The sequence below is a fragment of the Quercus suber genome, unplaced genomic scaffold, assembly GCF_002906115.3.
Source record: "Quercus suber isolate HL8 unplaced genomic scaffold, Cork oak 2.0 scaffold_370, whole genome shotgun sequence".
Lineage (NCBI taxonomy): Eukaryota > Viridiplantae > Streptophyta > Magnoliopsida > Fagales > Fagaceae > Quercus > Quercus suber.
Window position 1 is genome coordinate 692,610 of NW_027069822.1, and position 25,460 is coordinate 718,069.

Sequence of the window (25,460 nt, forward strand, 5' to 3'; positions counted from 1 at the left end):
AGCTATAGTGCTCGTATAAATATATACGGGTACTGTAGCTCATGGAAAAATATGACCAATTTTACACATTTTTATACCCACTGATGTGGGTGTTTTTTTTACACAAAATGTGTAAAATTTACACTGTAAATATATCTTAAAAGATTTTAGAGGATCTGGCGATGAATGCTCTTAACCTATCAACTTTCCCTACAAATGTATAATAACAACTCATATGAACAACTTGAGCAATAGTAAAACAAATCCACGGCTGGGGTTCATAGATCATGTCGCAAAGTTCCGAAATGCTTGACTAATAACTACCCTGTTATCCTGTGCCTATAAAGTGCAATCGAGTAGGGTCTTAAAATTAAATGCACTCTTTTCAATCAGATCTACTTCCCCTCTAGAAAGACAGGAGTCCCTAAAAATTGACGAACGCCCAGCCATAATCTCCACCGCTGTGTCAATTTCCTTGTGTTTCTTGTAGCCAACTTCACACATATATTTATATATACATATATAGAGCCCTAGTCCCTAAACAAAATGTGACCAAATTCACCGAAATATTAAAGAAAAGCAAAAAAACATGTAGTGGCCCTTAACGTGTATGGTGTGTGGACCACTAGTTGTGGCTTATAATTATGTCATTTTCTTTCTTCTTCAACATATAGGTCTGAAATAAAGTGTAAATGATTGGAATATATGAATTAACAACTGATTTGATGAGAGGGGCTACAATTAAGAATTCTCCGAAGAAGTTGCAATTTTATAATTGGGAAAACATTTTCTTACTCTGCAGCAGAAGAAAGCAATATATATATATATATATGGTTCATATTGAACCTTTTGTTTAGTGGAAAAGGGGTGCAAATCTAGGGTCCAAAATAGGTCACCCATATTAATATTCAGCCACAGTGCAAATTTTTTTGTGGTGTTTATTAAGTGGGTCATTTCTTAGCATGTGCCATGTTATGGCACATGCAGACAAGCATTGGTGTTTGAAAGTACTCTAGGAAAGTGACACCAGAATAATTCATCTACAGATGCTTTTTGGAAGCTCAAGAAAGGATTGGCGCTTGGTGGAGAAAATAATGGTTAAAAAAATTGATTAGTTTAAAGGATTAGAGATAATGATATGCCTTTTGTTTTTTAAGAAACGACTCCACTGGTTCACACTCAAGTCAAGTTTTCATATTAATATTATACTCTACCCCATTGGAAAATATTGGAAAGAGGAAATAGAAACACTATAGTTTATACCCTTCAATTTTTTTATTTTTGTCATTTAGCTTTAATTTGTATTGAACCAAGCAGCTATTTGGATTGTAACTTTTAGGACTCAAATTGTTAGCGGATCCCACATATTTTTGTCTTCATAGTTTGTTCCTTTCCTTTTTAAGTTTCTTATCTTGAGTTCAACCAATCTTAACCATTTAAGACAAACATTTGACGGTTGAGATGGTGTGAGACAATCCATGAGTATACATATACTATATCCTCCTCCTCTCAGGTTCTCACATAAGAATGAGCTGGATCGCTGTACATAGAGCCCACCCTTACGTGAAATGAGAGACATGTACTACAATGGCAGTTAGGTATGCCCAGACCAGAATGGCTTCAATTGACCATTGATTGGATTGAATTATAACATGTGGAAAACCTTTCAGGAAAAAGTAAACACCTGGTGCAACTAGGGTCATACAATAAAGCCTACCCTTGGGCCTGCAAAGATCCTAGCTGCCTGATAAAAGCATGGCTGATTAGAGACCATGCATATAAGCCCTGATAGGATTGGCTTTTAACACCCATCAAGTAAAAATCTTCGTACTGTCTGGGGTCATGGAATAAGCCAAACTTTGGGCCTGCAAAGGTCATTACCGTTGGCAAATAAAGCAAGGTTGATGAGAATTTTGGATTGCCACTTGAACACCACAGAATATTAAAAAAAAAAAATCCCACTAAATGGTATCCAACATGCTGAAATTATTGTTTTTGTAAATGAGATTAAGGAAAACAAAGGTGGTCAATTTAACCAGGAGTTAAATAAGGAAAAGGGTGTTGAGCCATTCAATTACTTATTTGATACTGTTTTGACATAGGTCTACATATTTGAGTGACCAACTCGAACTTGAACTCGATGCCATGAGGTGTTCAATATCCCTCTCAAGTTCCAAATGTCTTCAACCTTTTCAGGCTGGACATTTGATGCTACATCCACCTGCCAATCAATGAAAGGGAGAAACATAGTCAAGTGCAAACCAAAAGAAATATACAAGCATAGAATTGCAGCAGCTAATTTGGAATGCAATTTTCTGTGAACTATGGTGAGTCAAACCATGTGGAAACACAGTAGGTAAACAAGATGAGGGAAAGTTCAAAAGTTCAAACACATGGGCCGGACTTAGGTGTAAAATGCCAAAAGTTATATATTAATAGTCACGTTTAAGTGGTTACATATCCAAGACATCTAGAACAAACCAATTTTTTATGTTACAAAAACTTCATGTGCATATTTCTTTATCCATAATAATTTATTAGTTGATTTCACCCAACGAAATAATTTGCACTTCACAAGTCAGGCAGTAGTGACAACAATGACATTGACAGCAATAAGTATGTCACACTGGTTCATTGGGGATAAGATCATATTTATTGTGTCAAGAACTTGCTGACACATATTAATGTCATTTCTAGGATGTGAAGATACAATCACAATTAGTAGTATGATAATCAGAAGAAAAAACATACTGCTTTTGCAACAATCTCAGTGCTTTGCATGACATCAACGGTGACCTCAAAAAGCACCCATGCCCACTTGTCACTGTTTATACCATCCGCGACGTATGGGATGCCAGTTTTCTGGTATCTTGAGGCTTCCATCCAGGTTTTCCCACCATCAATAGACACATCTACTCTCTCAATGCCACGGCCACCTCCTGATACTGCATATCCACTAATTTTTACCTGCAAATTACATGTTTCCGGAGGATCTAAGCAATTTGACTAATAGACTTGTTTGTAAGGTTGTCTAGCTCCACCATCCAGCTTGGGAACAAAGAGAAAATATAAGAACTTTAACAGCTAGACATAAAATCAGGAATTACAACAGAGATTCAGAACTTTTTGTGGGTTAAGTAAAATTCAAAAAGGACATGTCATCTAAGTCGCAAAAGTATGACTTCCAATGGAATAGAAAGGTGGAAAAGAATACATGTGGCTGATCCTGATTAGTTGTTGAGGAATCATAGTTGACCTCAAAGTTTTGGGACCAAGACTTGGTTGTGATTGTAACTTGAAAGTAAAAATCAAAAATAAATACGATGCCACACCAGCATATTATAGAAAAGAACTCCTCAGCACCTACGGACCATATACCAATAAATGTTCCAATTCAAATATAAATTTTGATGCTAGAAAAGTTTGGATAGGTAAAGATGGGTTGTACTGCCATACACAGTCGAAAAAAATCATACATTATTACCATCACTTGATAATAACATCTCACAGATATTTGGATCATTCTATTTTTGTAGATATTTCAAAAGCTAATGAACCACACAATTAACTAGATATCCTATGCTTAATGACAACGTTGAGCAGAACCCTTAATATTCATGCCACAGGAGAACTAGTTGAGCTTAGTAATGCTACTCATCAGATGTTTCTGCATGTCATGATAGATGATAAAGAATAACTTCATACACATGTAGAGTAAAACATGTAATTACAAATAGAACTAACCTTTCCAGGTTTAATTGCATTCACATCTTCTAAAGAGCATATTACACTCTGTCAATCAGCACATTTATGTTAGTAGATATTATTGCACAAACACAAAGAGGGCAGGGGAAAAAAGAGAGATAATATCTGAAGTTTAATTTAGCAAAAAAGAAGCTTTTTCTATGAGGAATTTTATGGTACCCACTATGATTTTTTAAGGATATTAACTCCCAATAACACGGCAGTAAGTCATGTCACATTGAATAGTAACTCTATGATATTCTAGCTTCTTTTCTTCTTCTTTTTTCTGCGACAAACTCACATAAGACAATGTCTATGTCAAGTCTGAGGGTACTTCACCACGTCACTAGGTGACCTAGGATTTTTTTTTTTTTTTAGTCACTTTGGACAAATAGTAATAAGGTTAGACAACATAGTATTTATGTCAAATCCAATGGTAAATTCTGCAAAATTGCATGGTAACTTCCTTTTTCTTTTCAGTGGTTGTCACTTTAGACAGACAGTAAATAGGGCTGTCAATGGGCTAGGCGGGTTTGGGTTTACCTAGAACCTGCCACTCGATCCGATAACAGCAGGTTGGGGCAGGAGACCAATCGATGCCAACTGGTCAGTGATGAGTTGTCGAGCAAGCGGGTCATCGGATTTGGCAGGCCTCAGTTTGAGATCACAATTTAAAAAACGATGGTTTGAAGGTGATGAAGGAGATGACTCTATAGTCGCACTGCTGTGCCCAGATCTCAACCTCCACAGTCAGATCTGGACTTCCGACTTCCGCAACCATATCTCAACTTCAACTACTGCAACTCCAGTACAGACCAGGTCAGCTGGTCGGATCAGATATGCTGGGTTGTTGGACAGCCCTAAGTAACAAGTTCCACATGACTAACTTCTTCACATTTGCTGGTAAATTGCCTCACATTGAGAAGTAACTCCAAGGTGGGTATAATATTACTAAAAAAGTTAATAAGATGTAAATTACATGTAACCGACCTTAACATTAACTGTATGAATGAACCAATATTCAATTAAAACAGCTTATCTGAGATCCTACTTGCATTTAAGAAATCAAAGTAATGCTTCTCTAATTACAAAAACCTAATATTTAACATCAGAAGCTTTAGGTATTACAACAAAAAGAAGTAGCATAATGAAATTACCTGAACAGGGAAATCCATTTGTGGTCTCCTGCTTGCCCAATTAATGTTATCCCAATCCACTGAAGGGGGAAACATTTTATAGTCCTTTTGCATAAAGAAACCCTGCAACATGTATAAATTTGACTACATAAACAATGTAGCAAACGAACCATTAAAAAAAATTCAAAATTAATAGTGCATGTCCAACCTGGCATTCTTCTGCAATTACATTAATAGAATCAATCCACTTAACAGAACGGGCGCCAATAATACCAGGGACAACCACACGCAATGGATACCCATGATCCCTGTTAAGAGTCTTTGGAATGATAACAAGAAAGTAAATCAACAAGAGAACAATAGGATAATATATTAAAAAAAGGTATCACAAAAACAAGTCAATAAAGAATACCTCAAAAACATGAGATAGATCCACAATTTTTTATTGGTTAGTTACAAATGCACCCGGTGAGTCTTGAACCCAAAACCTCACCCTCCATCCCATTATTATGGGAGGAGAGGGTGCCAATTGAGCTATAGCACATTGGCAACATGAGATAGACCCACATGCAACACTTGGTTTTACAAGATGCACAGGAAAATCTTTTGAAATACATCTTGTCAGTTAAATTGCAATTATCATAGGGAATTATAATAGTTATACTTGACTGTAGGAGTAACCAACAAAAACACTTGGCAATTAGTGTTGAGCTCCAAAAACAGATTTTTCTGGCTGGGATTAGCATAAGGAGCATAAAGTAGAAATTTATTAAAACCAAAACTAAGAGATAAAGAAAGAGTAAAAAGAAACCAGGAAGACAATTAGTTCAATACAAAGTGAAGTATAGAAAGATGGCATAGTTTATGATTAGATAAGCACAATAGTTACATTCTTAGGACCTCAAGGAAAATTCACTTACCTCTCCATTCATCTCATAAGCAAGTAAAACATCTGCATCAGGATTTGTGGCCTGACTAAGTGGAATAGATGCCTTGTAGGGGCCACCATTCTCTTCCTAAAGTTTTAATTATTCAGAAAGCATTACATCAGTAAAGTCCCTCCATAAAACTTAACATGCAAAAAATTTCATCAACTGAAAGGGCCAGAAAACAACAGAAGAAGTTTTAAAATAATATTTTGAAAGGCCGAGTTTGTTACCTTACATTTATCAACGCTTACAAATTCAACATGTTTTCCACCTATTGAGTGGCACTTGTCAAATTAGGTATTCCGACGAGTTCAAGAACGTCAGCCAACTTGGCTCCACCCCAGACAGCTGAAAAGAACTCAAAGAATGACAAGAAATTATAATTAATTAGGTAAAACATGTTTGACTGTAGCTGTTGTATATCTCAATATGATTTAGATACTTCAGAGATATGAATGATAACTACTAAAAATCCTTCAGAAAATATATGATTTTAGCTAGACTGAAAATTATATACAGCTCAAGTCTTCCCTCTGTCCAGACTAAAACTTTACATATCAGAAAACGAGAAGAAATTAATTGAAGGAATAACACATGACTTCAATTAATTCTCTTTGAAGCCAAAAGGCAAATCTTGAATCAAAATGTGATTCCCTTCTACTAAGTATGTTAAATTTCAATTGATTATCAAGTATATTTCCAAATGGGTTTCTACAGGTTGTTGTTGTTATTTTTATTTTTTATCTTTTTTATTTTAAAGGTAGGGTTTCTACAGTTATTTGTATCACAGCAATTAGCTAAATTGAAAACTTAGTTGTGTGAATTTTCAAGTAATAAATGTATAACGTAGCCTACAAGAAACCACATTTTCAACAATTCAGTAAAGCATCAACCAAAAAAAAAAAAAAAATCCACTATGTGATCAAATTTAATCCATCATCAGCGTCAACATATCCTCTAGCATGCCAAAACATTGCTGCAAAGATTCTTAACTCCAAATTATTGTCCTGGTTGAATATCCTTCAGATTAACACCTATATCAAAACAAATGGTAAATCTACAACGGAGAAAACAAACCATTTCCTAAAGCAGAAACATCCCAGCCCACTCCCTTCACTTTTCTGATTTTGCTCATAGCAGTCCTTCTATTACCTGCACACTATGATATAAGCCAAATAATTAGTTCATAGCATAGCCAAGAACATAGCCAAGTTTCTCTTTGCTACAACTTGATGCAAGAGGCTCCATTTGGCTCCAAACAAAACAAAGGCAACAACATATGTACAACAGAAATACCTGTAAAGTGGCAGCAACATTATACTTTGGAAGCATCCTGTAACAGATAACAAGAGTGTAAATTCCTTGGTCAAGTACAGTTGTATTGCATGTGAACAAATATACTAGTATTGCCAATTTCTGTAGAAGAAATCAAACAAATTGTACCAACATAACAAAAGAGATTAACCTAGCTTTATATTCCAATTGTACAATAGGCATTCTAGTACATAATGCAGAAAATGAGATCCCCTATCCCAGCACTCACCAAATATCCTTCATAAACAGCTTCTTGGGATTCTTTATCAACCCAGATATAGAAAAACAATATCTGTTCTGCCACACAGGTTCATGATCAGTTATAATTGCTTGACATCAAACACTTTGAATATCTTATAGTTTGGAGAGAAGGAACTAAAAGAGCAAATGAAACCTTTCCAAGTCATCAACTATTGGGATTGGACCATGATTTCTCTTGTAGAACAAATCCACGGGAGTCACATAAGAGGAAACCAAGAGTGAGCGTGGTGGCTCAGCATTGAAGGGTTCCTGTATCAGAGATGTTAGGAAAATAATATTTACTCTTTTATATATATATATATAAATACAAAAAGTTTTACTCTATTGGATTTGAAAGCAGGGGAAAGAAACATTAGCATATACATAAAGTACAGTATTGCAAATGGTACTCAATTTAGAAATTGCTTTTGGTTCAATGAACAATTTTCCAAAAGAATAATTTGCCTTGATTCACTCTATCAGCCATATCTTCAGTTGAATAACATACTATATATTTTTCATTCATTTTGTTTTTCCCCTTAATCTTCTTATGAGAGTAAGCATCTGTAGCAGTTGCATTATACATATATAAATCAGCTTGTACCTAATTACAGAACCACATTTAGACCAAGGGGCACTTGAAATTTCTTTACCCTGTGTATAGATAAATTTTTGCATAGTAACTAAAAAAAGATTATAGTACATATTTAAAATTAAAAGTTTAGACTCCCCCCCGCCTTTTTTAATTTTTATAATTCGATATTAGATTTTTATAATTGAAATTAGTAAAATAACTAAGAAAAAAATAAAGACAAGGAAATGAAAAGATATATTTTTCAACCCCAAAGTTTAAGCATTTTGCAGTAAAGAAAACAGAACAATTAATAAAATCATTCCATTTTTTTTTTCCTGAATCAATTCCAAAGACAAAGCATGGAGGGATGGGAACACCTCAAGGTACTGGTGGTCCATGGACGAGTTTACAACACTTCTTGAGCTTGACAACTTCAATGTAGCACCACTTGAGTTTTAAGGAATTCATTAACTAAATTTTATTATTATTATTTTTTTAACTCTTTGGACTAACTTATTAATTCTTGAAANGTAATTTGTTTTATCCTTTTCTTGTGTTTCATCATCATGTACAACTTATATTTTTCCTTACTATTTTCTTTAATAATATATTTCTGATTACCTATCAAAAAAAAAAAAAAAAAATTGAATAATAGAAACTATACTTTGTCTTTTAACACATTTCAACTTGATCATCTATAAAAACATAACTCAAAATTTCTTTATAAAAAACCCTATAAGTCATCTATGATTGATTCTATAATCTATACTAAATTTCACAACAATTTCTCTGGACTTTAAAGCTTGAGACTACCCTAAATTCTCTTATATAAACAAATTTATGATTTCATATCTTTCCTGGAACCTAATTCCAAACCCAAACAATTGAGAACAAAAAAATAATAATGAATTGATAACCATGACAATGAGAGAAAAATATAATTTTGAAAAAATGAAAATCCCAAACAATTTGAACAAAAATAACGCTCTCAGTTTGACTCAATCAAAACTACTTAATATTATGTTTTATTCACCAAAACTACCAAAAAAGGGGGATGATACATGCATAGTTAGCCCTCCATTTCTTTATTTTTATTATTATTTTTTTTTTAATTTTTATAATTCGATATTAGATTTTTATAATTGAAATTAGTAAAATAACTAAGAAAAAAATAAAGACAAGGAAATGAAAAGATATATTTTTCAACCCCAAAGTTTAAGCATTTTGCAGTAAAGAAAACAGAACAATTAATAAAATCATTCCATTTTTTTTTTCCTGAATCAATTCCAAAGACAAAGCATGGAGGGATGGGAACACCTCAAGGTACTGGTGGTCCATGGACGAGTTTAGCACACACTACAACAAGAAAAGGATAAAACAAATTACAAAAAAAAAAAAAAAAAAGAATAAATAAAAGAGGGAAATTAGGAAACTAATCTAAGAGAAAACATAAACTCAGAGAGAGAGGAACAATCAGTTAAACCACAACAATGAGACCACTCAAAAAGATTACGCTGGCATAAAACCTTTAACTCTTCCAACGTCTTCTCAGTGTCCTCAAAGGAACAACGATTTTGTTCCAACCAAGTAATCCACATCAGGCAATCTGGAATCAAATTCCATATATTCAAGTGCCATTGATGCCAACAAAATAATAATCCCGCCATTGAATATATGCTAGTTTCATTTTTCATATATAATTTATTCTTGAATATTTTTTTTTAGTTATCATTCTTAATTGGTGATTTTTTTCTTCTTCATACTTTTGTCTCGCCCAAAAATGAAATCCTAATCCCTCCTGCACCAACCCAAGTTACATGATAAAAGATCCCTTCTATTTAAAGATGACCCCAATCTCAAAATGTACTCCCAAATGCAAATATGCAATAAAGCAAGATATCTCATTAGAGATTTTTGGCATACATAACTCAAGCCCAAAAGAGACCTTTTGCAGCAAAATGACCACTTTTGAAAGCTAGACAACATGAAAATTGATAACCCAGTTCCACCAATTCCCAAAATTACAATTTACCTTCCCAATAGGACCATGGAAAATTATACCAGATACAAAAATTAAAAAAAATTAAAAAAAAATGAAACTTAGATATCCATATTAAGTCACATTCAATTACAAGAAGAACCCAGTGAGGCAAAAGCGTTTATATCCATTTTCAATCACAGACCATAAATTTTTCACGTATACATACATAAAATTGTGACCATGTAGGTAAGTTTTGAAGATTTATACAATTCCCAATAGAAAGAACCAAACTTTATAGGGAAAAAAAAAACTTGATTAACGATTAACCAATTACAATTATTATTACAATGATACTAAAAAGGTTACCTTAGCGTTGATTTGAAGACATGGGTGACGAGGTGGTTCTTTCGAGTAATCCGAGGGTCCTTCCAGTCCCGGCATTTTTTCTTAGCTCTTCCTTCCTTCGAAGCCTCCAAAATGGGTTCTCTGTAGTCTGTACAAAGCTAAAGAATGGGAGAGGATGAAATACAAGGCCAAATCAATCACGACTGTGATATTACGCGGTCACAGTCCAATGGGTGACTTTGTTGCTGCGAAAAATACGGTGACAAATGGCCTGTAAGGTTTTTGGTTGTCACTGTAGCAATTTAAAGTTAGGCTGTTGGTGTGTGTGTGTGTTTTTTTTTAAAAACCTCGGTAAAGATGCAGCGACAGGTGGCAATTGGTAAGATTGTGGGCTGACGTGTACATCATTTTGGAGTGTTTTGGATTTGAGTCAGGTGTGTTTGGCATCATCTCATAGCTGAGTGGAACACGCTATAAAAACCATCAGCGCTGTTCGTTTTTGTTTTTACAACCCAAAATTTTATATTCCTTTGTAATTGTTTTCTTTTAACCAATCGCTGTCCACCCGTGGAGGATGTATATTCTGTTTTGAGGGTATATTTCCTTCCACTCACAGCTGGTAGGTCCTATCCGCTGTGAGTCCTATCCGTTGTGAGAGTGAGAAAATATTTACCAGAATCAGGTGTATTTTTCTCTGGCCCATGGTGGAGGGGGGTTGTCCCTCGTCCCAATCCTTGACAACAGATGAAAAGTGTCCTAAGTTTGGTTTGAGCTCGAACTAAACTTATAAATTATGTTTGAACTTGAGATTAAGTTTGAGCTTGTCATATAATCCAAAAGTTTATGCTCGGTTTGGCTCTACTTGATTTATTAGTCAAGTTGAGCTTGAGCTCAAGATTTAATACAAACACATTATCAAGTTCATTTAGTTTAGACATGTAATCCCGACTCCAAATTAATTAGGGCTTGGAACGATAAAGTTTATTCTTCAAACTCAAATCAAGCTTATTACTATATCCATAAACTAGTTCAAGCTTGACTTGTTTTTTATTGAGCTTATTGTTCACGAACTTGTTAACAAGAGAAGTATGAACATCAGACCAAGGTAAAGGATTGCTCTTTAACCGATCAAGAGCCACTCTTTTCTGGCCGGTGGTAGTGTTGTTGTGTGTCTTTGTACCTTGTCTGTGCTTGTCCGACCCTTTGGTGCTCCGTTGTTGTGTCCCCTTCTTACTGTCGTTGGCGCCACCTTAAGTGTAAAGTGAATCCCCAAAACCTGACTGTAAGGCCCGTTTGAGCCAAGAGAGGGCGTGTAGGGCATGTGTGTGGTATAGGGTTGCTTAGGATATGTGTTACGAAATGCAACGGTTGTGAGAAAAACATGATAACTGAGTGTTAAAACTAGGATAGTATGGATAAGTTGTGGAGATCCAACTCCTCTATCAGCTCCAGGACTGGTTGTCCTCCTGATGATATTGTAAATGAAGAAGATCACACTGTTGAAGATGGTTACCTTAGCGTTGATTTGAAGACATGGGTGACGAGGTGGTTCTTTCGAGTAATCCGAGGGTCCTTCCAGTCCCGGCATTTTTTCTTAGCTCTTCCTTCCTTCGAAGCCTCCAAAATGGGTTCTCTGTAGTCTGTACAAAGCTAACGAATGGGAGAGGATGAAATACTGGGCCAAATCAATCACGACTGTGATATTACGCGGTCACAGTCCAATGGGTGGCTTTGTTGCTGCGAAAAATACGGTGACAAATGGCCTGTAAGGTTTTTGGTTGTCACTGTAGCAATTTAAAGTTAGGCTGTTGGTGTGTGTGTGTGTGTTTTTTTAAAAACCTCGGTAAAGATGGAGCGACAGGTGGCAATTGGTGAGATTGTGGGCTGACGTGTACATCATTTGGGAGTGTTTTGGATTTGAGTCAGGTGTGTTTGGCATCATCTCATAGCTGAGTGGAACACGCTATAAAAACCATCAGCGCTGTTCGTTTTTGTTTTTACAACCCAAAATTTTATATTCCTTTGTAATTGTTTTCTTTTAACCAATCGCTGTCCACCCGTGGAGGATGTATATTCTGTTTTGAGGGTATATTTCCTTCCACTCACAGCTGGTAGGTCCTATCCGCTGTGAGTCCTATCCGTTGTGAGAGTGAGAAAATATTTACCAGAATCAGGTGTATTTTTCTCCGGCCCATGGTGGAGGGGGGTTGTCCCTCGTCCCAATCCTTGACAACAGATGAAAAGTGTCCTAAGTTTGGTTTGAGCTCGAACTAAACTTATAAATTATGTTTGAACTTGAGATTGAGTTTGAGCTTGTCATATAATCCAAAAGTTTATGCTCGGTTTGGCTTTCCTTGATTTATTAGTCAAGTTGAGCTTGAGCTCAAGATTTAATACAAACACATTATCAAGTTCATTTAGTTTAGACATGTAATCCCGACTCCAAATTAATTAAGGCTTGGAAGGATAAAGTTTATTCTTCAAACTCAAATCAAGCTTATTACTATATCCATAAACTAGTTCAAGCTTGACTTGTTTTTTATTGAGCTTATTGTTCACAAACTTGTTAATATATATATATATATATATTAGGTTGGGCCTTGGCAAATTTATTAAACAAGCCTAAAATTAAGGCTTAAGATTAGCTCATTCACAAACAAACAAACATGAATGACTTTTTTTATCGAGTCAAATCTGAGCTGTTTACGAACAACTTGATTCATTTACAATCGTACATGAGATAACCACATTCCATACTAACACTTACAATGTAGTGTGTTAGTGACATACATTCATTATTCAACCACTTTAATACCTCACTTAAGGGTTATTAAGGTGGGTAATTTTTATTTTATATGTAGGTTCTATGTATCAAATGAAGAGTAATTCCTTCTCAAAAAAAAAGAAAAAATTTGAAGAGTGATTATTTAGTGCTCTGTGACCAACTAATTAAGTTTATGGTACCTTCTCAAAAAAAAAAAAAAAAAAAAAATATTATGGTAAGACATACTATTCATATGAAAAGGACTATTGAAATATATTTTTGAAATAGAAAATGTTTGTTCAACAGTTCTCACTTTGTAAATGGGATGAAAAGTGGTTTCAGCCCAACTAGTTTTGTAAACAGTTTTAGTATCAACTTTGGGAATGTTCCATTTTGAGAAATCAGGAAGCTCATTATCTTCAACAGTGTGATCTTCTTCATTTACAATATCAGGAGGACAACCAGTCCTGGAGCTGATAGAGGAGTTGGATCTCCACAACTTATCCATACTATCCTAGTTTTAACACTCAGTTATCATGTTTTTCTCACAACCGTTGCATTTCGTAACACATACCCTAATCAACCCTATACCACACACATGCCCTACACGCCCTCTCTTGGCTCAAACGGGCCCTACAGTCAGGTTCTGGGGATTCACTTTACACTTAAGGTGGCGCCAACGACAGTATGAAGGGGACACAACAACGGAGCACCAAAGGGTCGGACAAGCATAGACAAGGTACAAAGACACACAACAACACTACCACCGGCCAGAAAAGAGTGGCTCTGATACCATAAAGGGGAGGATGGCTAGTCCTAACAATGATCTTGTCACTTTTAACAAAATTTGACTTTTTTATTGCATCCAAATGCTTTTTTGAAGCTTCATCTAATGTTTCATCTCGAATTTCTGATTTATTGAATAATTTGAGATGCCCTACTATGTCTGATTATAGATGGTATCAAGATGTTTTCCTTTCCAGAGTGATGCAACGGAAAGACTGTTACAAGCCTTATTGGAAAGAAAAGTTTATTGACGGTCTGCCTCCTATCTTTGCTCATAAGGTAAAACAAGAATTAATTGGTAAAAATGATTCTATTGACTATGATAATTAATTGGTAATATATATATATATATATATATATTAGGTTGGGCCTTGGCAAATTTATTAAACAAGCCTAAAATTAAGGCTTAAGATTAGCTCATTCACAAACAAACAAACATGAATGACTTTTTTTATCGAGTCAAATCTGAGCTGTTTATGAACAACTTGATTCATTTACAATCATACATGAGATAACCACATTCCATACTAACACTTTCAATGTAGTGTGTTAGTGACATACATTCATTATTCAACCACTTTAATACCTCACTTAAGGGTTATTAAGGTGGGTAATTTTTATTTTATATGTAGGTTCTATGTATCAAATGAAGAGTAATTCCTTCTCAAAAAAAAAAAAAGAAAAAATTTGAAGAGTGATTATTTAGTGCTCTGTGACCAACTAATTAAGTTTATGGTACCTTCTCAAAAAAAAAAAAAAATTATGGTAAGACATACTATTCATATGAAAAGGAATATTGAAATACTGAATAATTAATGAAATTTGCTCCTCTGTACCGGCATTAAAGAATATAAAATATTATTTAGTCAAAAGAAAAGTAAAAAACAAAGGAGGGGTTGGCAAAAATAAATAAATAAAATAGTTTTTTTTTTCTTGAGGAAAATAAATAAAATAGTTGAGAAAAATCTAACCGTTACATTTCTCTTATAGCTTTGCCTTTTTTATTTATTTATTTTTTTGTTAGATGATCTTTGGGTATCAATTGATATAAAAAAAATAGAGATGGATAACAATGGGGCAGGTAGAGTCGAGGAATGAAATTTTCATATGAACTTGTTTAATTTTTGTTATATTTTCCGTAGATGAAAATTTATTGTTGATATAATTAAAAAACTAGTGTTTCTATCATATCTTGAATTTCACTTTAAAAGATAGAAATAAACATACTTTATTTATGTCTATTATGACTCAGAGGCCATAAAAAAAAAAAAAGGAAAAAAAAGGAGTTTTAATTGATGGGAAAAAAAAACATTATTTTACATTTCAAAAGTTATAGAAATTTTGGTGAGTTTTCTAAGTTTTTCTTACATAAAAAAATTAGGTGGTATTATGTCTAAATGAACGACTTTATATTTATCAAATGAATGTGTAACATAAGTATACTCAATACAAAAAAAAAAAAAAAAAAAAAAAAGGACTTATTTTGATCCAATTTTTTAAGTGGTTCACTAAAAAGGGTCAAAATAAACACTTAAAAAAAGCTTCAGCAAAAATAAACACTAAAAGTGGGTGTGCGCAAACTAAGTACTAATGTTGCATTTGGCATTAATTCAGTGTCCGTTTGACATGATCAATTTTGTTAACTTATTTTATTATTCAGCTTATTTTTACTACTATTCATGACCCCACTGCACTTTTTGATACTATTCATAGGTCTCATTATATTATTTCAGTTAACTTTTACCTTTATTTACAGTACTTTCAGTAAAAAGTTTTCAGTTTTAGTAATATAAGCGGATCCAAAACAGATCCTGAATAAAACAACATTTTTTACTATTTAGCTTATTTATGCTACTATTCAGCTTATTTTTGTTACTATTTATGAGTCTCATTATACTTTTTGGTATTATTCATGAGTCCTATTATATTATTTTAGCTAGTTTTTAGCTTTATTTGCAGTAATATTAGCAAAAATTTTGCAGTTTTAATTAAATAAACGATACAAACAACTCTATTAAGAGGAGTCTTATGGCTGAATATTGTTGAAAACCAAGTTTATTTGTGATATGGGTACTGTTTAAACTTATTTAGGAAATTGAAGAGAGAAGCGAATTTCGGCAACACCATTGCCGAAATTATGAGAAAAAGTAAGAGAGAGGAGAGACAAATGATGTCACGAAAGGGGAGAGAGAAAAAAGGAATTTTGGCAATAGTATTGCCGAAATATGTGCCCAAAAAAAAGCAGGCTGACCTACCTGAAATTGGGGATTGACTTGACCGAAATTTAAAAAAAAAAAAAAAATTGTGGCAATTGAATTGTCAATTGTGGTAAGAGTAATGTTATATCCACAAACTATTTTATAATATTTTTATGAATTGTTGTTATGGCCAACTTCTTACTAGTTCTCATCAGGGCTCGTTAATAACATCACTTTTTTATTTATCAATAATCACTCATTACATCAGCAGTTTGTGAAAATTTTTGTAAAAGAAAATTGTATCTGTATCATTTTGCCTATTGCCTATTGTGGCAATTGTATCTCTATCACTTTTTTTTTTTTTTTTTACTCCTCCAATTTCGGCAATTGAATTGCCAAAATTGAGTTTTTTTTTTTTTTTTTTTTGGGTGTAATCATCCACTTTAGGCAAAATGCTAGAGATACAAATTTTTTTTACAAAAACTTTCACAAACTGCTGATGTAGTAAGTGATTATTGATAAATAAAAAAAATGATATTATTAGTAGGCCCTGATGAGAATTAGTAAGAAGTTAGCCATAATAACAATTTGTAAATATATTATAAAATAGTTTGTGAAGGAAGCATTTGTTGCCACAATTGACAATTCAATTGCCACAATTCAGTTTTTTTTTTTATTTTTTTATTTTCGGTCCAGTTGGGTAGGTCAACCTGCTTTTTTTGGGCACATATTTTGGCAATACTATTGCTGAAATTTCTTTTTTCTCTCTCCCTCTTCCATCACATTATTTCTCTCTCATCTCTTTTACTTTTTCTCAAAATTTCAATAATGGTGTTGCCGAAATTTGTTTCTCTTCCCATTTCCCAAATAAGTTTAAACAATAGCTATATCACAAATAAACTTGGTTTTCTACAATATTAAGCAAAAAGACTCCTTTTAAGAGGATTTTAAGTTTTAAGTTTTGAGTTTAACCCTCGAAATAACCCAATAGAACCGTTAAGGAAAAAAAAAAAAAAAAAAACATAGCGGGAGAGAGAGTGGCTCCATATTTATATTTAGAATTTAAAAAAGAAAAAGAAAAAATTCATTTCGTTCAGTCAGTCCCATTTTCGTTGATTTTAAGCTCTCCGACGACGATCAGAGGCGTGGTGGTCGGCGATATCATCTCCGCCACTTCTTCGTCCGATTACAGGTCTCTCTATTTAACTATCTGTTTGTTTCCCGAGAAAAAAAAAAATTTTGAAGTCTGTCACGTAAATTGCCTAGCAGACCTTGCCAAACATTTTTTTTTTTTGGGGGTATTCTCTCTCATTTTCTCACTCCCGTTCTCTTCATTGGTACAGAGAGACTACGAAGTATTGATCCAATTTCGGGTTAGTCCTAGTGTTTTGGGGGTTCAGAGAGAAAGCAGTAGTATAATTTGGGGTCTAGATACTTTGGAATTGGAATTGCGTAACTCTCCTATGGAATCTGAACCATTGGCTTTGTGTTTTCTTTATTTATTTCTTTATATCTGTTATATTTATTCCAATCATAATATAGGATATGCATCTATTTCATTTGGTTGGGTCTTGACGATGAGAGAGAACGATGGGTTTGGTGAGAATTGGGATAACGTGAAGCATTTTGATGTTGTTCTTCATTATCCTAAGGATTCTAGCATTTTTGTTGTTTGATTGGGGGTGCATTACAGAGTTTGAATGTTGAGGATGATTATGGGTACATTATAGAGTTGATAAGTATTGATGGTGTAGTATTTCAATAGTATCAATTTAAGTATGGGTTGGATCTATGAGGGTTTTTTGTGTGTGTTGGTGTGTTTTTTTTTTTTTTTTTGTGTGATGCTGTTTTGTTAATTTTTGTTTCCTTGTGTAGACACTGTTTGCACCCACACTATGGAAATGAGCGCTGGTTTTGATTTATGTTTTGTGTGGAGCACGAGGTTTGGATGATGAAGTTTTGAGCTTCTGTGAAAGTGTTTGATCTGAGATTTTGATGCTGGTTTTGAAAAATCTATGTGTATAATTATTGTCCATTTCTTTTGATTTGGTGCTTAGTATTTCGTTTGACCTTTAAGCTATAGATTTTTTTTTGGTACATGTAATTTAGCTATTTCTCATTTATTTTGAAATTGGTCTTTTTTATTTTATTTTTTATTTATTTTTAATTCTTTTAGTTGTAATCTTGTCTGTGTAAATTGCATAACTTGTAACTCTGAGAAAAAACTGGAGAGGGACATATGTTATAGTCATGTTGATTATGAGACTTTATTTGTATGGTCAATGGAAAGTAGTAGGCTTGGGCAATTTTGTTTTGTTTCATGTGTTGTTCATTTTAATTTTTCTCAATTCTAAATCTAACATGGGTTTTCACTTGACACAGAAGCCAAATAAGTCATAAAAGACTTGGAGAAAAGGGCATTGGGAGAGGAACCATAGAGTGGTTTGTTGGTAATGTGTTAGAGCAGCAAGGATTCAAATTTCAATAGGAATTTAAAAAATACAAGATCTATCATCTATCCATCATATTATATAATTTGCAAGTCAGGTTGTTCACTCTATCATATTGCACTAGTGATCTATCAGCTATCATATTGGTGCCATTGTGCCAAGGACAAAGTTATATGTCTTTTTAAATTGTGACTTTATTCCCCATTTATTTCATATCTGAAACTCTAACATGGAATATTTCTTTTTTTTAGTCTTTTCCACTGGCCTTATCACTTGTTTTAGTATTCTTTTCAGGAAGAGGACAACTTAAGGGGTGTCCCTCATTTAAAATTTCTTACAATTTTATTATTGGGTTTGTATATTTAGTTATCAAGTTATTTTTTATCATTGGATTTATCACTGGTTTTGACTGGCTTTATCACTGATTTTGTAGATTTAGTTATCAAGTAATTTTTTCCTATAATTTTTAGCTTGAGTCAGTGAAGAGTTGGATATTATGCTCCTAATTTTATATAATGTTCTTCATGCATTGGTTTTAAAATGACAAGAACAATGATAGTGCCCTATAGGCAAAAATATTTTTAGAATAATTTTTCTATTGATAAGTGATAACACTTGGATGTAATTTGATGATAATAATTCAATAAGTTGTTCTTTTATTCATATTGCAGCAATATATTAAGATATCATTTCTACATATAAGATGGAACACAATTGGGTAAAACTCAGGAATAGAGCCCATCCTGAGTATAGACAAGGAGTTAAAGACTTCCTAGATTTTGCATTTGAGCATACAACAATGGGGAATAAAATTTTTTGTCCATGTAAGCGATGCAACAATTACTTTGCAAAGACTCGAGATGATGTTGAGGGTGATTTACTTACTATTGGTATTCTCCCAAGCTATACTCGATGGTTTAGACATGGTGAGGAGAGACGTTTTGAGACATGTGATTCTTTGAATAGTGATGGTGAGTCAGATAAGGATGGCGAGTCAGATGAGGATGGCTTGAGTGAGATGGTAGAAGATTATTGTGCAGCTTTCAAAGCAACAAGTTGTATAGCTAGAGATTCAAGTGGCAATGGTACTTCTAAAGGGAAGAAAAAAAGGAAGAAGAGAGGGCGAGGGCCTACTCAGAATCTTAAATTTTCCAAAGAGTTCAGAGGGGGAGAAAAATATGAAATCAGTTGGTTGAATGGAAGACCTGTAGGGCCTCATGCTCGTGCCTTAATAAATGAATGTACAAAACTTGTTAGGGAACAACAAAATGTACCTCTAAAGTTCACAGATTGGAAAAAAGTACCTGATATCAACAAAAGGAAGCTTTTTGATAAAGTATTGGTATGTAGTATAACAAAATCTAGTAGCAGCCTCTATGTCTTTTTTGTGATATTCTCATTTGTGTAAATTTTGTTTCATTCTATTTTAGGAGTATTTCAAAGTTGAGGGCCGAGAGAAAGAGGTTTGGCGACAAATGGGTAATTCTTACTCAAATTATCGTGACTTCCTAAAAACAAATTGGTTTAAGCCATATGGTGAAGCAACAGAAGAGGCACGAGCTAATGTTCCACCCGGAGTAGAGAGGGATGATTGGAACTGTCTTGTGGATTTGTGGACCAACAAAGATTATATGGTACCATTACGTAAAATTTATTCTTAATTATGACCTATGATGACTTGCTTAGCAATACAAAATATGCCATTATTTTTAAAAAAGAAAAACATCTCTACAACCCAATTTACTTTATGCATTTGTGGTTACTTTGTTACTTGTGAATCATTGAATTTATGTCATCCTTGATACCTCATTCATGTGTGGTTACATTGTTATTATCTCAAATAATGATTCTACATCATACAATGTTATACCATCAGGAAATTTTGCACTCATTTTATTGAATCAAAACTGATAAGAATGAGTTTTGAACACAGTATTATTACTTTATGTTAAGACCCTCCACTGCTGCTACATATTGCAATGGACCCATTCTACTGCATTAACCTCTGCTGCTGAATTGATGAAATGTTGAGCTACTGAACTGAAGTGATGTAATCTAGCTATTGTGATGAACAGTTTATGTACTTAGTCTAGTATGTACTCAACTGATTGTAACAGTTAAGATCATAATCCATTCTACTGCATTAACCACATCCCATCTCATTCCGTCTTTCTAACAATTAAGATCAGTAGGACCTTAACAACTTATAAGTAGCAGACAATGGGGGCATAGCATTAGTTAGATTATGCGGCAAATAAAGACTTACCATTAGTAAGTCATTATTTATTTGTATATAGAGATTTAATTTATAAAATGGTCTAATGGGTTTTTAAATTTCATCTTTAAAGAATGATTTTTAAGCTCATTCAGTGCTTTTCTTGATGTAGCTGTTGATGGGTATTCTTCTGTCAGAAACTTAGAATAAGTGTATGGTTAATGCAGTAGATTATTAAAGGGGGAGTAAACATTTTATGGCTTCTCAGAATAATTTTTATCTCACTTGTCAAAAAATAAGAAAAAACTTTAAACATTTAAAATACTACAAATTGCTTGAATGTTTTGGAGTTGGCTGGTTTGTATACAATAAAATGTAAATATAAAACCTTGGTGGTTATTTATTGATGCATAGTTGATTTAGTATAATATTTTGTGCTTTGATTCTATTATAATGTTTATTAGTGCTTAGTCAAGGCTGGGCACACTAATATAATGTAGGCAAAGATTATTTATTGTGTTATTAGAAATGTAGTTAATGCGTACTTATCATTCTTAATGTAGGACATGTGTTTGATAAACAAGAACAATCGGAGCAAAAATGATATTGTCCACACTTCTGGATCAAAAAGTTTTCAACAACGGAGTGCGGAAGAGGTATAATTTGATAAATTATTAGAGTTCATATAGTTACACATGGTGTTTTTGTCGAAAATAATACCTTTTTTGCTTATATTTATAATTATAATCTAGTCAAAAACCAAGTTTATTTCCTCCTTTGTTTTGTCAAATGGTAGAAAGAGAAGACGGGTGATGACCCTACAAGAGTTCAATTATTTGACATCACCCATGTGCAACGTAATGGGCAAGCAGTAAATGAACCAACACAAGATGCATTGGTATGAAACTTTCTAATCATATTAATATAACTAGTTGTATACGGTAATTTTTTATGTGGTTTTGTTGCATGTTGTACTATTACTTTTCTCTTTAGATGGCATTGAGGGATCTTACTGCTCAAGTGAACGAGGGAGCATTGCATATGTCTCAAGACCAAATGTTTACGGAGGTGTTTGGACCTGAGCGTCATGGACGAGTTCGTGGCTATGGGGCCGGTATCACTCCTACAAAGTTAAAGGGCTCCTCCTCATCCATATTACTATTACTTTTCTCTTTAGATGGCATTGAGGGATCTTACTGCTCAAGTGAACGAGGGAGCATTGCATATGTCTCAAGACCAAATGTTTACGGAGGTGTTTGGACCTGAGCGTCATGGACGAGTTCGTGGCTATGGGGCCGGTATCACTCCTACAAAGTTAAAGGGCTCCTCCTCATCCATAATGCATGACCTTGAGAAACGACTTCAGGAATCTGAGCAAAAACGTGTGGAGGCAGATGCAGAAGCTAATGCTAAGGTTGAGTCGTTGAAAGGAGAGGTAGATCAACTTAAGAGCGTGTTGGAACAACAAGCTAGTCAAATGGTAGAACAAAGTAGACGTTTTGAAGATATGATGGCGCAAGTGATGAGTTGTATGACCTCACAATCAGCTCAATCAAATAGAGGTTTAAGGATCATTTACTTCAATTTATAGCTCTAAAATTTTCTTACTGTTCTTAGGAAAATTTTGTAGTACAGTCATCATTATAACTAAGATAGCTATGCATCTTTTAGAAATGTGGTCTTATGACTAGGACATACAGCACTAAAGAGATGTTAAAACAGATAACAAGGAATTGGAAATCTGCTGAATTTTAATATTTCCCAGTTTAACCCAGACTCTCTCTCTCTCCCCAGCTTAATGAAATGAAAATTATTTTGGTATGATAGCCAGACTTAATTATTATATTAGCCAGTAGATTCTTGAAATGATTTAATTACACAATTCTGCTTGCTTATGCAAGTTGGTCAGAGTGGCATGGTGTTAGTAAAAATATCAATTAAATTGAAGCCTATTACCAATTACATAGATGATTTTTTTTTGAGAGTCCATAACCTTTTTTTTTGGGGTAAAACTTTGGAAGTCCTTAACTAGTTAGGAATGAATATGAAAGTACACGATGGGCTTATTAATATGTTGGTCTAGGAGTCTAGTTATATGATTAAAGGTATCTGAGTTTGGTTTTGCCTGTCATCTCTTATAGTGAATTATTAAACTGAAGTCTTTTTGGTTTTCCTTCTTTACCATCAGATTCAAGAGAAACAACGCGAAATAGAAGGACAAAGAGAAAATAATTCTGATTGATATGATCGCCAAAGAAAGGGACCAGCAAATTGTGGAAGAGAAGTTAAGAGTAAGCCAAAAAAAAAAAAAATCTGATTGTAAATTTATACAAAATGCATATGGTGAAATGTGTTTTTTTTTTTTTTTTTTTTTTTTATCATGTTAGGATTTTGGAACACATCGAAAGAGATTTGGAGCATGTTATATAATATTGTGTTTTGAGATAGTTTAGACTTTTTTTTTTTTTTTTTTTGCTGAGATAGTTTAGACCTTGTAAGAGCATTCACAGCAGTGAAGGCAAAATTTTAGCTATTTAGCTACACCAAAAATCACTTTATCTATTATACCTACATACGTGCTGCAGCAGTGGATCTATTTTAACTTTTAACACAATAAAATAATATAAACATTACAATAAAATAATATAACTACTCCAATAAAATAATATATCACACTCCCAAAAAAAATCAACAGCACCATCCAAACCCACTCTACCATCAGCCACAGCCACAGCCACAGTCACAGCCACCACCACTACCACTACTACTACCACCACCACCACCACCACCACCACCCCCACTACCAGCAGTCCACAACAGGAAGGAAAAAAAAAAAAAAACCCACCACCACCACCAGCAGTCCCCAGCAGAAGAAAAAAAAGAAACCCACCACGAGCAAGCACTCCGATCACCAGCACAGCACAGCACAATCATCCACCATCTACCACCGGTCGACCAAACCATCGCCGCCCTCTCCTCTTTCATGGAGCCCGGCGACTCCATCATCGACGGCGGCAACGAATGGTACCTAAACATCGAGCGCCGTATCGAACAGGCCTCGTTGCAAGGCTTGCTGTATCTCGGCATGGGCGTATCGGGCGGCGAAGAAGGTGCCCGATATGGTCCTTCGTTGATGCCCGGAGATCGGCGATGGGGCTTGGGGACCAGGTCGACTCGGCGATGGGGCTTGGGGTGGGCCGGTGGAACAAATCGGCTATGAGAAAGCTGGCCGGCGAGCTGAGGGATGAGAGAGATGAGTGGACGGCGAGCTAGAGAGAAAAGAAAGAACAGAAGCCGGAGAGAGAGAAAGAAAATAGAAAATGATTATTTAATGAGAGAGGAGAGAGAAGCCTAATAAAAAACTATTTTTTTTTTTTTTAGATGTGAGCTACAGTGCACATCTAAATATAGATGTGCACTGTAGCTGTGGAGCTAAAATTTTTAGTTTTAGCTCCACTACTGCGGCAAGAATTTTGTGATTGTGGAGCTAAATTTTAGCAATATAGCAATAACCTCCACTGCTCTAATGTGCTTCTTTAGAGTATATATGCATGGTTGTGTTATGTATTGAAATGGTCTGGAGCACGTTACATATTATAATATTGTGTTTTGGAATATTTTGATTGAAGAAGTGGAAAAACAAAAGAAAGCAAAACAAACAAACGGAAAACAAAACTTATTTCAAGGGTTTGGAGGCCTTTAAAAAAGGCTACTATTATGGAGGAATATGCAATTGGGAATTTCACTACCTCATAAGTGGGTTAATTGTAATATATATTTCAACAGTTGGTGACCCTCGATAATTTTTTTTTTTTAGAGAGTTTCAATCTATGGCGTCCGCTCTTGATGATAGCTCTTTATCATCAAACCAAGACACCAATTAGTTTTTGGTGTTGGCGGAAGATTGAACTTTAGATTTCTTATTTAACTATAAAAAACTTTACCAGTTGAGTTAACTGAAATTTGAAAGAATTTTTTTTTTTTTGGGTGGTGGGCACTTTATCATTAATGAAATAATTTCTCCATTTTAAAATTCTCCACGTGAAAAATAAAATAGTAAGACTCCTATACTATCTAAAGATTATTACCAACCATCATTATGGAAACAGGTGTAATCGAAAAATAGAGATGGATAAATAGTAACAAATTATATAAATCAAAGCAATGAACTAGAATGCATTTATGGGATAGAATACCTCATGGTTAAAATAGAGGTTGAACTCATGTGTTAAATGGCAAACCTAGACCAATCAAATATTTGTAATAGCCACTTTTCCACTCTCCAAGTTCTCAAATTATAAATAAAGTCCATTAAACACACTCAATTCAATTTAACTAATTCCTCCAAATATTTCCAAATAGTATAAACAACATGCAAAGGTTTTCTACTTTTGACTTCTATCAAGTCTAATGATTTATATGTTTGATTTTCACATTTTCATCAAACGAATGTAAGAGAAAGCTGTCTATAAATTATGCCATGACCACAAATATTTTTTGGGATGAAATAAAAGTTGTTTATTTTATGAGATTATTTTAGCATGAATATTTGGACATTATATATTCTAATGGAATTTGCATACGGAAAATCTAAGGAACTTGTTATCTAAATAACAAGTTTCTTGTAAACTCATAAATCCTAGTTCATAGTCGGTGGTAAATTTAAGACTTTTATAACGTATCAATCAAGATGATTTGTTTTGATCATGGAAATGCAGATTTCTAATTGATATATTAGTGTGTTTTAAATATGTAGGATACATTGAACTTGATTGTTGTGTGATTTATTACTCTACAAACTATTG

The 25,460-nt window shown here is 34.0% G+C and overlaps 1 protein-coding gene and 1 long non-coding RNA gene across 2 annotated transcripts; one reads left to right on the forward strand and one right to left on the reverse strand.

Annotated features, from left to right (window-relative positions):
* Positions 1-1,924: 1,924 nt before the first annotated feature.
* On the reverse strand, positions 1,925-10,457 carry LOC112005146 (sulfite oxidase). The gene is given in 13 exon segments (XM_065760502.1): positions 1,925-2,200; positions 2,731-2,946; positions 3,724-3,771; positions 4,881-4,982; positions 5,068-5,178; positions 5,780-5,875; positions 6,019-6,065; positions 6,068-6,136; positions 6,866-6,947; positions 7,085-7,121; positions 7,332-7,394; positions 7,497-7,612; positions 10,264-10,457. Coding segments are annotated over 13 exon segments (1,179 nt in total). The 5' UTR covers positions 10,339-10,457; the 3' UTR covers positions 1,925-2,083.
* An 11,360-nt stretch (positions 10,458-21,817) lies between these two features.
* Positions 21,818-23,102, forward strand: LOC112018907 (uncharacterized). Its single transcript, XR_010623830.1, has 2 exons — positions 21,818-22,217; positions 22,844-23,102. It is a non-coding gene; the product is annotated as an uncharacterized LOC112018907 (long non-coding RNA).
* Positions 23,103-25,460: the final 2,358 nt, after the last annotated feature.